Here is a 16,392-nt window from a genome sequence, read left to right as displayed (position 1 = left end):
TGAGTTAACGTAGGAAAGTGTTGCAGTGTTGCATTCTGCAGGATAAATACTCTCCTCGATGCCTCGTATGGGTTTATCAACTTATGAGTAAGGTCTCGGGATGCATGCTTTTCGTATATCAAGGACTTGCACGTAATTTAATCGCGTATATTATACACTTGACTCTGAAGATAATAAATACGGGAGATTGAAGAGATACGAAATTTTGACAACGTATGTTTTTTTTCGATGATCCTGAAAGAAATGTTCATACAAACTTCGTTATTACAAACCTCCGGTTTTTTTCTGTCTCGTAAACTTCGTAATAACGAGAGTCTACTGCAGCTGAGCCATCTAAGCTCCGTTATCTGAATTCCTGGCTTGGCTTTTTGCTGCTGAATTGCATATGTATGGTTCGCTGTATATATATTATGAAGAAAGCATTTTTATTTCCTCATATTGAGTAACACTTCAGCTGAGAAAATAATTATGCCACTGCCGGGTGCTGTGAGCTCCGTATTATCTATGGTATGGTATTTAAAGGGAGGTAACCGACAGCTGGGGTCATTTTTGCCATGAGGTGAGGGAGGGAGGATAGAGAAACCCTTGGTTGGAATTAGCCAGGTTGTATTGATAGGCTTAACCAGGGCTTAACATCCTATATACCGGACAGTGTGTTGCACTGGAATTTCCCTCCACACTACTCTCAAGCAGGGATACAGCCATCTCAGAAAAGTTTCTGCCTCTGCCAGGACTTGAACCTGGGCCCATAGGGTGTAAATCCTTCAGGATGCACTGGTGAAATTTTGCTCCCTAATTATGGGGATAATTTGGATGACTTTCCTCGGGCATCTCATTTCTTCAATCTCCAATCTTGGGTTTGCCTCTATGTGGTAAAAAAAAAATTTCCTGAAAACTGCTGTTAATGAGCCAACTTTTTCGAAAATTGGCTTCTCTGTGAACATTTTGTATCACCATTCCGAAATTTCTCCTGTATGATAGCCTTGCAGCTTGGTGCCAGAAATGCTAGCAATTCGACCAGGACATTTAACCGTGGGTAATTTGTTGTTCAGGAATGCAAAGTTATGTTTCTATTAAAGTAACACATCTGTGGTGTTGCTTGTGAGTAAATAAGATTATTAGGCTTCAATTTCTTGCCTCCAAATTAGTAATTACATCCTGGAAACAAACCGGCCCCTGTTGAAAAGGATTTCATGCTAAATACCGAAAAACCTCATGAATGAAACTTCCTCACTTATGACACTTTTTTTGGTTCTCTGCTGAAAGTTTCATAAGTGAGGCTCTACTGTAATACATATATCCACGTATTTTAATTCAACCGAGCCACAGGTAATAATTAGTGTAACAAAATGTGGTCATGGCTTAAAACACCTAATTCTAAGCAACTGTCATTGATAGTTATAGGAGCAAGGGATGTAATGCATGTGTGAGATTATGATTCACCGATTCATATTGTGGGAATTTGAGTCTGGTTAATGCATATTTGATTGGCAGACATTATTATAATAATTCTAGCCTCTATTTTAAATTAAGTCAAAGTACAATTGGCCAATATGTATTGAAATTTTATGGAAATAAGGGAGTGTTTCGTAGGATATAATAAAGCATGGACCTTGAACAATGATCAAAACTGTTTGAAAAATGATAATGTATAAGAACCCATATGTTCTATTTATTGTCTTTTCTATTATTCAATTGGGATTCTTCCTCCATTACCACAGAAATACAGAGCTCTTCTGTGGTATAAAATATGTAATATGGATCACTGACTTTACTTTTTTATTTTCTTTTCAAAGTAAATGGAGCTGGTCTGGCAATGGCAACAATGGACATAATCAATCTCTATGGGGGTTCTCCTGCAAACTTTTTGGATGTTGGTGGAGGAGTGAAAGAGGAGCAGGTGTATCAAGCATTTAGTTTATTGAATTCTGGTAATGATAATTTTGTTTACTCTGAAATCATCTTTTGCTACTGCATATACTTATTGAGTTATTATTTCTTGCACTGTGCTCCTATGTTTCATGCAATGATGTATTTTTTCTAGACAAAAATGTCAAAGCCATACTTGTAAATGTATTTGGAGGAATTGTGAACTGTGCAACTATTGCAAATGGAATTGTAGCTGCATGCAAAGATATGAAGCTCGAAATTCCTTTGGTTGTGCGTTTGGAAGGTGAGTGTATTTTTGTCTAAAATTTTTTGGTGTCATTTTTACAATATGGACTCTAATGGTTTTACAGAAAAGTTCATAGGGGTCACAAGTGCCAGTTAATCAAGTTTTGGTGCCAAAATTGAAATTTGTGCCCATGTAAGGTCACAACAGAAAAAATAGTGTATATATTAGCACATTCCATTGGGGCTTTTCAGGCAGCACAGTTTTTGGTATACCATCAGTTTATGGATGTACTCCTTAAAAAAAAAAGGACAACATCCCGCCGACAAAAATTTTGTTAGTTCGGAGTTGAGGTGGAGAGGACAATGCAACTGAGCCCCGTCCCTAGGCCATAAACGTTGGCATGCCCACTGCCTTATTTTTGCCTTCAGTAAGAAAGGACCCAGAAGTGGTGTTAAGTTTTTTGCTGCTTAGGAATTATTGTGGATCCCACGTATAACAAACCTGCTTATAATGCAGTCCTGCTTTTAATATAGTGAAAGCTGTTCCCCATCATGAAAGGCCTTTTTGCCTTGTAGAAAATCCGACTTTTCTTGAAGGCATTCTAAATGAGTCTTATATGTAACTAAGTTGTCTCATGGCTAGATATATTTTATATGTATTTTCAACCTCTTCTAAAGTGTTATAAAAATATTATGCCAATTTCATATTTTTCAAGACCCTGCGATGGAAGGCAATAAAAGATATTTGAAATAAGAAAAGTGTCAGGTATAAAATAGGAAATTTTCATGATTATAGACTACACCCATGCCTCGTATAGCGTAAGGGATGCGTTCCTTGGGGTCTTTGCACGATACGAATTTGTGTTATACGAGAGGGTTTTAACATTGGGCATGCGTTAGGCATGCATTCCTGGTAGCGTAGGTGTTGGGTATCGAAATTCCTCTAAACCATATATATTCCCATAAGTAGCCTTAGAAAACCATATTTATTTAAATATTTATTGTTTAAAATATCTATCAAGATAGAAGGCACGCATTCAAGGACTTTTATTCGCGTTAAAAAAACATTCATACGTGCTTTTGAAATTCCCTCCTGTCGTGCAGGTGGGCTAACATCTGCTATCTCAAGGGTTCGTAATGCATTGCCGGCAGTTGACGATTTTTCAAACCAGTCTAAAAACAATTATTGTGTCACCCAGGCCCTTTAGTCGCTCATCAAAATGACAGGCAAATGCTACTTTGAATGCCATTTCATAGGTAGCGGAGTTTATGAATGATAAATCATTTTAATTTGAAGTTCCCTGAGGTACTAGCAGCTACGTGAAACAGTCTTTAAATGCCTTGAAACATGAACTAGGTTTTCCTTCCCTGAAAATGAATGAACGAGAATGCATTCTTTTCCAATTCAATATCATCTTGTCAACACTAAAAACTACAGTGGAACCTCGTTAAAGCGAGTACGGGCTATTGCGAGACCCCCGCTATTACGAGGGATAGCCGATGCACCGTCAATTGACCCTATAATAAGCATGTTAAAAAAATTCGTTTTTACAAGGCCCTTCAGGTGCTGGCACTCGCCATAGCGAGAGTTTCCATCGCCGGAGAACCTTCACCAAGAGTCCCTAATCTATGTAATTTCTTGCGATCTGTTAGAAATGAAGTTAACATGGAGTGCACAGTCTCAAATTCATGGAGTAAACTGACGTTCGATAAATAAGTAGTTCATTATAGTGAAAATATTGTGGATTTAACATTCGCGAATGCTTGGTCTTCTTTCGTTCCTCGGGCGGCAGAAAGCAGTGGGCAGATACTCGCACGTCCGTGTGTTGCGTGAATAGAAAGGATTTGATGGCAGACACCATGGCCAAAAAACACCTAACACGTCTAAGCAAGAAAATAATAGAGTAATATGAGGGTGGCGTAATTAATTTATCTTCCTATTCGCTCTTCGCAGTAAAAAAGCATAAACGCCCAAGGAATGCAGACCATGAAGAGTTAGAAGAAGCTTTGTTCAGGTGGTTTTGCCCACTTCAATCTGTGAGAACTTCAGAGAAAGTGGCTATGCCTAAGCCTAACGCAGAGTATTTCAGGGATAAATTGCGAATCGAGAACGTCAAGAGTTAGGAATGTTGCTTAAACTGATTCAAAGCACCATAGCGTTATCTCCCGTCATAATTGCTGGTGATGCCTGCGGTGTTGACCCGAAGTCATGGAAGAAAACACTCCGATCCTAAGTATCTTAAGAAGTATTCCCTGCGTGGTATAACATTGACGAAACTGAAATCTTTTACAACCTACTCCCTGACAAAACCCTTGCAGTACGAGGTATTTCTTGCAATGATGCTTCTAGAGGTAGGTAGTGCGCTTTAGCGATAGTGTAGGGTGTACGATACAATGATACTCAGCGTGAATTGTCCGGATGGACGTATTTATTCTCTTTTGCGGTTACAAGTAATAGTCACGATCACAATGTACTATTCACAATGGTGAACTATTCGCGTCAGTGGTTGGAGTCGTACTGGCCATGCTTAGGCACAAGGCGGGCGAACTGTTGACAGCGTGCGACACAACAGCTTGACGGGCGTTTTCTTGAACTAACGCTATCGTTTAACAAGATAGTTTTGATTAATAAATATTATTGCGTAAAAAATTATTTCATAACTTGTGTAATGTAACTCAGTTGGTATCTTTAATAATAAATAGGAAATATGAAATATGTGTGCTTCCTCTGTCTCACCCATCGACCAATCATGAATCGGCCTATGAAATTTCGTCTCCTCATTTCGAAAGTTTTGATCGTTAGGAAAACATCTACTTACTGTGGACCGGTTAGATCTTGTGTTATCGCGATGTACGGTTTTAGGCGTTGTTTGTATGTAGTTGTTGATTCTATTTTAACTTAATTCTCTCTACATCAAGTTTTCAAGCCTGCGTGTGGTGTGTGAAGTGGTTGACAACGTTATATTTTCGAAAAGTCACGTATATTCAGCCCATTAACGCTTGTATAGTGATCTTGATTTTGCTTACCAATTTCTGTTTTTCAACAATCTCATATTCAGTGCAGTGAAGTGGCCACTGGTAAAGGAATTTTCTTTGTGGTGTTCTTATCCCGTAATTTGTGATGACACTGAGGAATTATAGTTCGCTGTGTGTGTGTGGGTACGAGGACTTATGCGTACACAAGTGAGGCATGGAGAGATTCTTGTCAGGCTTTCGCCATCCTGTGTATAGTGTTTATTTATTTACTAATTCAAATCATTGTATTTGGCAGGTGAGTGACTTTTTATGTGAACTTTTATAAAATAAATGGGCATTTGCTTTGCACATGTTGTGATTTTATTTAAATGATATCCCGCATAGTATCCCTACCGTATGCAACACGCAAAGCAAGAATAAAAGTGGAATGGGGACTGGAGGGGAGGGGGCACGGTAGGGGAGGGGGCACGGTAGGGGAGGGTGCTAGTTTACGGAAAACGCCCGCAGAATGCGCTGTAGTGGCTCCAGCCGCGTCGTCCGCTACGCTGTCTACACTTTTTAACATTGTGTGTCACGACTGTGTATAATACTAGTGTATTATAGGTGGCCATGGCCTAAGCCCTGCTCGGGCGGCCGAGCCTGGTGGCTCAGAACAACTGACTCTCGTTTGGTGCCATGTCGCATGCATTCGATGCCGCCACAGATGGCATATGTGAAGAGCTGATGCTGCGCTTTCAGTTTATTTAATTTAAAAAATTCTGCATTCCTTTTTCATGTTTCTCAGTCATTATTGAGAATTTTAAATCAATAAATTCAAACTCGTTGGATTTTATGGTCTTAGGGTCCATCAGATGCGTATGCCTTTCCGTTTCTTTGCTGAAAATATTACCCATGTGGGTTATATTTGTCGCAGTTTCTTGCATATTGCTATTGTTTTATTTAAGTGACATCAGCATAATACCAGCGTGATATTTTTTCGTGAAATAATATCACGTTAATATCTTTTCTTACATTACCAATTTTAATTCAGTCCGTTTTTATTAGAGATGTGCGAATAGTATCCGCGAATACTCGAATACCTCGAATACTAGAAAGTATTCGATATTCGAGATTTCGAATAGTTATGCGAAAAGTACCGCCTCGAATACCTCGAATACTTTGAATTTCGCGTCATACACTGTCGCACGCACGTCGTTGGTAGTGACTCGGAAAAATGTAGAGAACTGTAGTCATTTAGTGCTCGCAGCGCCGTTTTACGCAAGTTGACGAATTGCATCAAATTCGTGGATTTTAGCGGTGAAAAGTGTTCGACGAGGGGAACCGAAATTAGTCGGGTGAAAAAATCCGAAAATCCCCGATTCCCCCCACCAGGAGAAACTCAGTGCCGTGGGATAGCAACCTTAGGGCATTTCCCACGATCCTCTATCCCCCTCCATTCAGCACTCGCCTCAACCACTCTGACGCTTTCCTCTTCTCCAAAATCAAACAAAAGGTCCCAGCTCGCGCAGGGATCGCATTACGAAGACCCCTGCTTCGAAAAAAATATGGAGTTACGAGAACAATAAAAACGTGTTTCACGCCCTCCCCCCTTTTCTCACCCACTGACCTTTTTCTGGCTACCTGCTTCGAAGTTCCCCATTTCTGGAGGTCAACTGCCGAATGAGTACCGTGGGATACTTACATTAGCGCATTTCCCAAGGTCCGGTATCACTCTCCATTCAGCACTAGCCCCCCCTCTGAGGCTTTCCTCTTCTTCAAAATAAAAAAAAGGTCACAGCTCCCGCAGGGATCATATTACGAAGACCTTAGCTTCGAAAAAAAATCAAGTTACACGAGAACAAAATAAATGTGTTTGGCCCCCCCTTTTTCTCACCCACTGACCTTTTTCAGTCTACCTGCTTCTAAGTTTCCAGTTTCTGGAGGTCAACTGCTGCATGAATCACCTATTAGCCCAAAAGGTGTCTAACAATGACTTTCGGCAATTGATATTACACCTTTGTTGGATTGAAATATTAGTAATGTGCGCGTAATTTAAAAAAGAACAAGACCAAACGCGATGCATTTCTGACTTTATTTAAGCATTTTATGCGAGTAAATAAATGTCAAAATAGGACGGAGACTTGGCATTCTGGCGAGACTTGATATGAGCAGCAGAGCTTCTCCAAAGTTGATGCATGATTTTTTTCGGAAAACATATATCAAGTTACAATTTATGAGTGGTGTTATAAATCTTTATTGTTACAGTTGCAGACAAAGGGATATTTTCTCAGGATATTTGGTATCTCCCTGATAGCAATTCCAATTCATCTTCTTATCTCGTGAGAACTCCCAAAGATGGACTGAAAATAATTGAAGAAAATCCGGTGGAAAAGAGCTTGTATTTTGCAAAATGCCTCAGATTGTCAGCTAGCACTTGGCAGCAGGAGTGGGGGTAAAGCGATGTTAGTTGAATTAATTATATGCCCAATTGTTTCCATAAAATTAAATTATTCATTAATCAGCTAAATTCCTGTTCGAATCATTTTAAGGAAATCAAAATTACTCCCCAAAATCTTGTGTTGCCTGCTGCATAGGCAACCGAGTCAAACATTCCAGCATTCATCATTTAGTATTCGAGGTATTCGAAATTCGAGGTATTCGAATATTCGAGCTATGATTTAATATTCGAATTCGATATTCGAATTCGAGAAATCTGCTATTCGACCCATCTCTAGTTTTTATTGCAGTGCCGTGGTAAACTCATTGTCGGTGTATTATTTCAAATACGTCGCGAGCGTAACACTCGAAGAGGGACTTTTTTAAACAACTGCAATTTTAATCACATCATTTTGAATGCTTAGCAAACTTTTTGCCGTAGATAATGAAGAAATTACATTATATGATAGAAAAAGTCTTCAAAGGCAGGATCGTTTTACAACCTTCCACCATTTTCGTCTGCAGAAAGAAATGCAATACGTCATTTCACTTGACTGCCGCTTAACGTGCTGGAACAATTAACATGCACCAATGGAACTATTTGAGGCATTAAATAACCGCAATACAGTTATATCAGTTATTTTTTGAATTTTCAGTGGAAAATACCAAAATAATAGAATGATCAAGTAAATGCACTAATTAAGTACATGGAGAAATGGCTTCGTCAGTTGTACATTGGCATAATGATTGATCAAGGAATGCTTTGCATGATTTTTATTCAGTACGGCGCTTATAAATTGTTTAAATAGTTATTTGTTTTTTAAGTAAGGAAATTTAGTGATGCAAAAAACATCGCCCTTCGTCTGGATTTATGCTTATGTTTATCGGATATAAATTTCTCTGTCGCCGCACCACTCCTGTTCCTGTATAACTGTTTGCAATAGGTATATTGACTATTATTTGCTCCACCTCTGGTAAAGCGACAATTCGCTATAGCGAGTGTTTATTTGAGCCCCGTGGGGTCTCGTTTTACCGAGGTTGCACTGTACATAGTTGCGGGGAAAGGATCCACTTTCAACAATAGCTTGGAGTTCATCAGAAACTGTTGCGGTGACTGCGCTATCAACACTTGCAGAATCACCTGATATTGCCGCACTGAAAATACCTGCTTGCCATTTAAAATTCTGGAACCAATCGGAGCTTTCACTAAATGTCTCGGAGCGATTACCACCCTCGTCTTTTTGTACAGATTCACAATGAACTTTACGTATGTCTTGACCGCTTGGTTGAAGTTGGTGCGGCTGAGGTCACTGATGTTTTCACTTCGCCTTTATTCAGAATATGGCATTGTGAGTTAAAACTTCTGCGCAATATCGCTTTGACGCTCTCCATTTTCAAAGCAATTGACCTCTTTCCATTTCTCTTCTAGACCAGTTATATTGTAGACTCGTTAATACAAACAACCTTTCTGCAAACTTCTCGTTTTTCCTAAGCAAATTTTCTGGTCCCGACAAAGATTAATCCAATCTAAAGTTTAAGAATCATTATTATGAAATTTTCATTACCATGAAATTATGAATCTCAGTCCCGGTCTTGGCGGTTACAAAAAGAACTCGTAAAGTTCCACAGATAAGCAATAGCATTTCGGTGGATGTAAACAATGCCACTCATAATCATTGGGCTACGTTTAAGCTCTCATACTCTGCCCAAGAGTGCCAATTATGATTCTTTCTTCATCATATAATAAGCGTAATTTATGTGGAATAATGGTGACCCACTCATTACTGCTCGTAAATTGGCTGTACAGTAAGTTCTCTGCTGACGAGCATTCGATTTATGACCTTCTAGTTGTAGGAAAATTTGAAAAATTCAAGCGTGTCCAAAATTTCAAATTTGGTGCCTTTTGAGTTGGCTGATGTGAGGTGGTGTGTAGAGGAACACGCACTTTGGGTGCAGTCTGAATCAAATATAAATCAATCTGTTGTGAAGTGAGGAAATGTTTAAGGTTTGCCTGTTTTCCCTTCCTGCAGACAGCAATAATTTTTTGGCCCCAGCCATGCATGCCCAGTTTGATGAGTTCATCAGAATTGTGAGTTAACCCGGTAACGCCTGAATTAAAAAGTTTCTGCGATTTTTGTGGTGATCATGTATCTAAATATCAATGAAATTCGGAGTCATTAAGTGCAGCATTTATTCTTTTACCACTAATAATTACGCCTTATGGTAAGTTACCACTTATAGTGGTACCATGTGGTAGCGTTAAATTTTTTTGCGTCATTACATCCCAAATATTAGGCTCACATCAAATAACCATACTTTACATGAGATGTACATGTTATAACAACCATAATTTCATAATAAAACCTCTTTATTAACAGTATATAAGGCGTAAGTTAAGAAAATCGAAATGCTTGGTTTAAAAATTCCGTTTTTTTGGGCTAGTTGATAATTCACAAATTTCAAACGGCTCTAAATGCGTTAATTACGGCTTTAAAATACCAAACTTTTCGGAAAAATGTTATTTAAAATATTCTATTCAACTCAAAACTCTCAAAAACCCTAATAAATTACGATGAATGACAAAAAAAGTTACATTTAGCACTGCTCTACCAGCCGGTACCATTTGGTACCGCTAGGCGTTAACGGGTTAACATAAAATTGTAATGCAGTGTTGCATTCTGCAGGATAGCCTCACTTTTTGACGACTTGCATGGGTTTATCAACTTACGAGCGAGTTCTCAAAACATATTGTATTTGTATGTCGAGGACTTATAAGATTCTGTGGAATGAATTTGAGGGCAAGAGCTAGGCTGTTGAAAATTGTTTTCCCTAGGATCAGTTTTCAATCAGATGACTTCAAAGCTGAACGAGAATATTTTAAAACATTATTTTGTAATGAATTCACCTCTTTAGTTGCAAAAAATTCTGGAGTGCGCCATTAATGCTTAATTTTGTTTAAATGATAAGAAATTATTTTTATTTCTGATCCATCTTTCATCAATTTAATTTACATCTTGAGCTATCCCTGGTAGATACAATTGTTCTACCTTTCACTAACAGTTACATATTATTTGATATTTTCTTTGAATTGAGGAACTGCTGGGATTAATGACATTCGCCCACTTTCAGCCTCATTCTTCTTTTGATAGAATCAAATTACTGTTTATGTCTGAATATAGTCGCCCCTTTTTTTTCCAAAAATGCCCGTGATAAAAGTTAAGGGGGGGGACTATATTCAAACCCATTTTTTAAATTTTTTCCCGAAACTCAAGCCTCAAAATTAGGGGGGGGACTATATTCAGAGGAATACGGTAATTTACTTATTTTTTTATGTACTTGATCATAATTTAATTACATACATCATACATTTGACTGTGAAGCTATTCTGCAGCACGTCTATAGGTATGGGAGATAGAATTGACGAGAAATTTTGGCAAAGTGGGTTTTTTTTGCAATGATTCCTAAAAGAAATGCTCTTATTTTGAATCTCTGGTTTTTGGTCTCATGAACTTTGTATTATTGAGAGTCTACTGTATTATGTACCAATTTGCTTTGCCAGTTGAAGTAAAATGTTATTCTCTCTTGTAGGTACTAATGTTACTGAAGCGAAAAAGATTCTGAATTCATCTGGCCTCCCAATACAGTCTGCATCTAATCTTGATGAGGCTGCTAAGAAAGCTGTGGGAGCTTTGAGCTGACCTACTTTATATCTAAGACATTTATTTTTTTCTTGCATTTAAAACCATCAATTTTATTCCCCTAAATACTGCCAAATGAATTAACTCTGTGAATTGGGGGAAATAATTATGTTAACTCAATAGACATTTTGTGGTAAATAAACATTATCGTTATGAGTCAATGTATTTATTTTAAGTTTTAGTTTGATATTATTACCAGTTACTTTCACTATTTTCTGGGAAAAATTTTTTGAAGATGGGCTGGCAAAGATGCACAGAAAGCACATTATGAAAAGAATATCCGGTGTGCTCGCAGCATGGCATGGGAATATTTCGTGAGGAAGGAATAAGATTAGAGTAAGACAATATTGATGTGGTGAAGTCACGTGCATTATTTTGCTACCTAACATCACTGTTTGGACTGCACCTATATTTGGTACCTGTACATTGTTAATTTCTACCACTTTTCCCTTATTTACTGTTGTTAATCTATTGGTGCTCTTTCGAAGGGGTTGATGTAGTTTAACCACTATTAATACGAAGGAGACCTATTGACTATAGCAATTTGTTTTGAACGTAGGTTTTCGCAGCGAGAGGCATCGTTACTAACGATAGCAATTTGTGTTGAGTTTTTTGTGGTTTCAATTCCCTCTCAATTTTGACAGCTAAGTCAAAAAATCTGCCTGAATTGCTTAATATTTTAACTGCATTGATTGCAAACTATTAGGTATTTCATCGCCATTTTGGCTATATAGTGTGGAGAATCATGATTGCGACTGGTGGAAATATAGTGTAGGGGGTGTCAATGAAGATCCCGTTGGAGAGTGAACGAAGACTTCTTTAACTTGCAAAGGAGGCAACTGGAGTGTTGAAGTAGCACAAAGAGGAACATCTAGGATTGAATGAAGCACCCACTTATAGAGCTAATGGAACTTAGTTGGATGCTAAGACAAAAAATTCTGCTCAGAAAAATTAAACTTTCAGTGCAAATCATAAGAAGAATGGCACACTACAGTCTCCCGTAAAAGATGTACAAAAATATAAAGGAAAAAATTAGAACTTATGAAAACTTCGAATCCAGTTCTTCTGCTCATGGTTGACTGTCGTAGTAACTGGGCTTTGGCAGTTGTTAAGAAGGTGGAATTCATTGGGGAATTCAATATATGTGCAACTGTCTGGAAGTGTCTGATGGACTACTGATCTACAAACATGAATATTGGAAATTAATCTATAAAGTTAGATTGAATTTGGAATAGCTTAGACCTGGATTTGGCACACTCCCCATGTTAGTTGTGAAGCAAGTAAGGTGCCTTAGATGATAGTTACATTTTAAAATTTGAGCATCTGTACTGCATTAGGGAAATACCATATTGCTGTGAAAAAATTCTCAGCTATCATTTTTGTATATACTAGTTGAAGGTCTCTCCGAAACTCTCACGTTTGGTACTTGACGCCATGTATTTGGATACACTCCATTTGCTCATTTACAAGGATACAAAAAATTTAAAATTTTTGATAAAAATTTAAAATTTTTGATACAATTTTTTTGGGGGGGTCATGAACCCTGTGACCCCCTACCTAAATCTGCTACTGCGCCAATTTCTGAAAACCAACGCAGCAAAATCCTGTAGGTTGGAGAGATCCACGGAGGAGCGGCCTGGCCAGGTCGGATGATCGGCAGTCACTGAGGGCCCCAGCAGTGCTCGCATTATTGAAAAGCGTGTATGAAATGTGTGATAAAAAAGGCCCAGATTACTTGAACAAATATTTTTTGCTGCAATAAAATTCGTCGCTTTAATCAGTTGCTTCAATAATAAAAAAACTCAGTGTAAAAAGATTTTATAAAAATAAAATAGAGGTATGAGAAGATAAAAGAGAACCTGATGCTTTTTTCAAAGGTCTATTCCAAAAGGTTATTTTAGAGTTTTTATTTTGATTTCTGTGCAATTATGGCAGGCGCGACCACGACAGATCTCTGTCGTACACCTTCCGACCTGACCACGACCATACCCACGATAGCAAAACACATTCACCGTCCACTTGCTCAGTTCGTATGGTCGGGTCGGTGTGAAGTCGGAGTCAGTGCGCGGCGCGCCATAAGAATGTGTGTAATTTCTGGCCGCAACGACCGCGGAGTCGGGGATGACCAAATTCAAAAATTTGAGTCGGACGACTCGGGTCCGACCGACGTTGATGAATGTAAAGACAGAGATCCGTTGATGTAGACACTGTTGCACTATAAATGTGGAAGAGTTTGCTATGACATAAGATAATGAGTCAGTCTGATGAGAGTTAACAACAGGGATGCCGACTAACAAAAAATATTGGGGGGGCCCAAACCGGGGATCTTGCCCCGGTAAATTTTATAAGTAGTGAGTTTTAAGTTTTTTTAAGCATTTTAGAAGAGTCATATGATCAAAATTAGAACCCTGATAACTCGAATCTCGATATCTGGACACTCCGCGGAAAATCGACAGGCCTTGCAAATTTTTTCCTCAGACCCATAACGAATTTTTGAGGGGGCTCGGGCACCTCAGGCCCCATGGAGTCGGCGCCACTGGCTAACAAGACCGTGAAGCTTGGGTGTGGGAGAAAATACCCTTTCACCACGAAAATTTGGAAGTGGGGAGGACAAGCAATGGAATCAAGTGAATCGTTGAATAGAGCATCGGCATCGTAGGTAAGTCAAAAGCGCCCAGATCGTGGAACCAACGGACAATAGGCGAGATGACAGGAAAATAAATGAAAATCGGCGCTCATAAATTTTAATCAACAAAGCTCATTGGAAAAATACATGATTTTTATCAATTTATATGAAGTATTACAGTGTACAATTAATTTCAAAGAAATCCAATATAACAATTTAACGCTGAAATCTTAATTGTTGCAACGAAAATCTAGTTATTAAACAATTTTTTTCGTGGCGTCTTAGGCGTTATCGCGACTTACGTGACTATTCAATGTCAAGAGCTTCAATCCCCCTCAGTTTGGTAGTAGCCGCCATCGAGTTAAGAGGTAAATAAGAAAGCCGCGTTTAAATTATCGGTTTCCCGTTTCGTGTGTATGCCATTACTGTTTAGATATCGGTGTTTTAGATGTGATTTTATTGTTTTAGATATCAGTGAATACAGTGGCGGCTCGTGAGTCAAATGCTGGGGGGGGCGCACTCCACCGGGGGTCATAGTTTTTTAATATTTCGTGTATTTTATTAAGTTTTTACGGCAATCTAGGAATAAAATTTTGTGATGCCATATGCTCCGTTTATTTCAACAAAAATACCTTGTTTTCATAATAAAGCTTGATTAATAAATACTAAATGCAGTAGACTCTCGGTCATACGGATCGGCTTAGTCCGGACTCTGGATTATACTAATCAATGATCTTGAAGAATAAAAATATATTTGCTGCGATATTTTGCAAATACAAACGAAAATACGTAACTTTAGGTTTTAGCGCCTAAATTCTTCGTGCGGATATGCCCTCAATACACTTATGTTGTTCATTTTGCAATCATAATGCGTTATTTGTCAAATCTATTCAACATTTGCAAAGATTTAGGTAGCAATGACACTTGTAACACCTGAGGAGGGAGGGGAGTGTCATTGACTTCCACTAGGTAACAAACACTACTAGAATGCGCGCACTTTGCTATTGCAGATGTAAAATTTGATTGCGGTGTACCTACGCGTTGCTTCTTGAATACAGTATGATTGAAAATCAATAATTAAACATTTCTCACACATTTTTAACAAAATCTGAAATACTCACATGCCTTTAGTTACATTGCAGAAGTCCATCCTTCTTTCCTTTTGTCCAGCGAAGTGATCAATTACACGTTCGTTGAAATCAGCGCCGGACAACAATTTCTTTCCGATTGAACACATGGTAAGGGCACTAGTCTATAAATAAACAAGGGACTTAATAAACAAGGGACGACACAAAATGAGCCGACGAAAAATACGACCAAAAAGAACAAGGTGCCTGGACACAGATTTGGGGACAATTTTTCCCTATATTTCCCTATAACAAAAACGAGCACTGTTGCTTAATTCAAAATTGTCTTCTTGAATGTACACACAGCACTAAGAAACTTCTTAATCGGCAATTAAGCACAGTTAACTCCTCAAAAATGATGTCTGAACTCATTTCACTCCGTTCTTTCCGAGAGTCTTGCCGTTACTATAAGGAAGACTCAAGGGAGATAGAAGTCGTGGTCCACTAATGCTGATTCAGCTGAGGGACGAATTTAAGGTCAGCAAAGGCATTCAAGCAGACGTCACGGACCATCTCCTTGAGTCTAAGATTCATATGTGGTAGACACACGAAACGCCAACGGTTCGCACTTGGAATAACCATGTCTTCGAAATCATTGCCATGATATAATAGAATATAAATTCTAGATCGTAAAAGAAGACGACTCTGAACCACAGATAGGAGCTGTAAGGATATCCGCACTGATATGAACTCTTCGAAGCCACTTAAATCAGACCCAAAGGGACATTTTCCGTCAGACAGCTACCGCTCTGCCGCTGAGGAATTAGGTGAACATGAACTAATAGAACAAGGATGGCTAGAAAAATGATGACCCTACACACAAAAGGTGCATTGTACGCGGAACTTCTTGACATTCATTGAATAACTCCATTTAAAGTCACGTTTTACGGGTTAAATCATGTTTAATCCTTCCCTATCACGCACGCACCTATTTTTTAAATTATAAATCAGTGGGGAATGTTAACTGATTTTCCTAATACTGCAGGTATTTTGATAAATTTATCTGAAAAATAGGTACCGTATATCTAAACATCGGGAAGATATGAATACATTGTTCAGGCCTAAACATTATAATATTAGTTTCCCCAAGGTTCTTGAAATTCGTAATCATAATAGAACTGTGGCAAATACTCGGGAATAGTTTCCCTACATCAATACGGCCTTAAACTGGTTGATTTTATGTGTTCCGGAATCCAAACACCAAAAAAACGCAAGCATAATGGGATAATTTATTTTCTGTAGCAATACCTACCAGCAATTAAAAATTAAAATCGTATAACTACACCCAGTACAGTGACCATTCTGATTCCGTACGTCCCTTTTCTGTGGCAGCACCAAGTAGACGCCAGATTGTACGCCCGCCGGCCTGCGCAGCGATGTCAGCTCACACGTCGCTCTGCGCATTTTCGGACGACGTCCCAAGAGTTCCATAAGA

The 16,392-nt window shown here is 38.5% G+C and overlaps 1 protein-coding gene across 4 annotated transcripts in view; it reads left to right on the top strand.

Moving 5' to 3' along the window:
* LOC124170673 (succinate--CoA ligase [GDP-forming] subunit beta, mitochondrial) overlaps positions 1-11,360 on the top strand; it is a 34,532-nt gene extending 23,172 nt beyond the window's left edge. For all 4 annotated transcript variants that reach the window (XM_046549563.1, XM_046549560.1, XM_046549564.1 and 1 more), the window contains exons 8-10: positions 1,797-1,931; positions 2,045-2,173; positions 11,095-11,360. In XM_046549563.1, coding sequence (XP_046405519.1) covers positions 1,797-1,931; positions 2,045-2,173; positions 11,095-11,204 — 374 coding nt within the window. In that variant the 3' untranslated portion in view covers positions 11,205-11,360. The remainder of the gene's footprint in view (positions 1-1,796; positions 1,932-2,044; positions 2,174-11,094) is intronic.
* The last annotated feature ends 5,032 nt before the right edge of the window (positions 11,361-16,392 follow it).

Source organism: Ischnura elegans, chromosome X (genome assembly GCF_921293095.1).
Source record: "Ischnura elegans chromosome X, ioIscEleg1.1, whole genome shotgun sequence".
NCBI classification, from domain to species: domain Eukaryota; kingdom Metazoa; phylum Arthropoda; class Insecta; order Odonata; family Coenagrionidae; genus Ischnura; species Ischnura elegans.
This window is presented reverse-complemented; position numbering and strand designations above follow the sequence as displayed.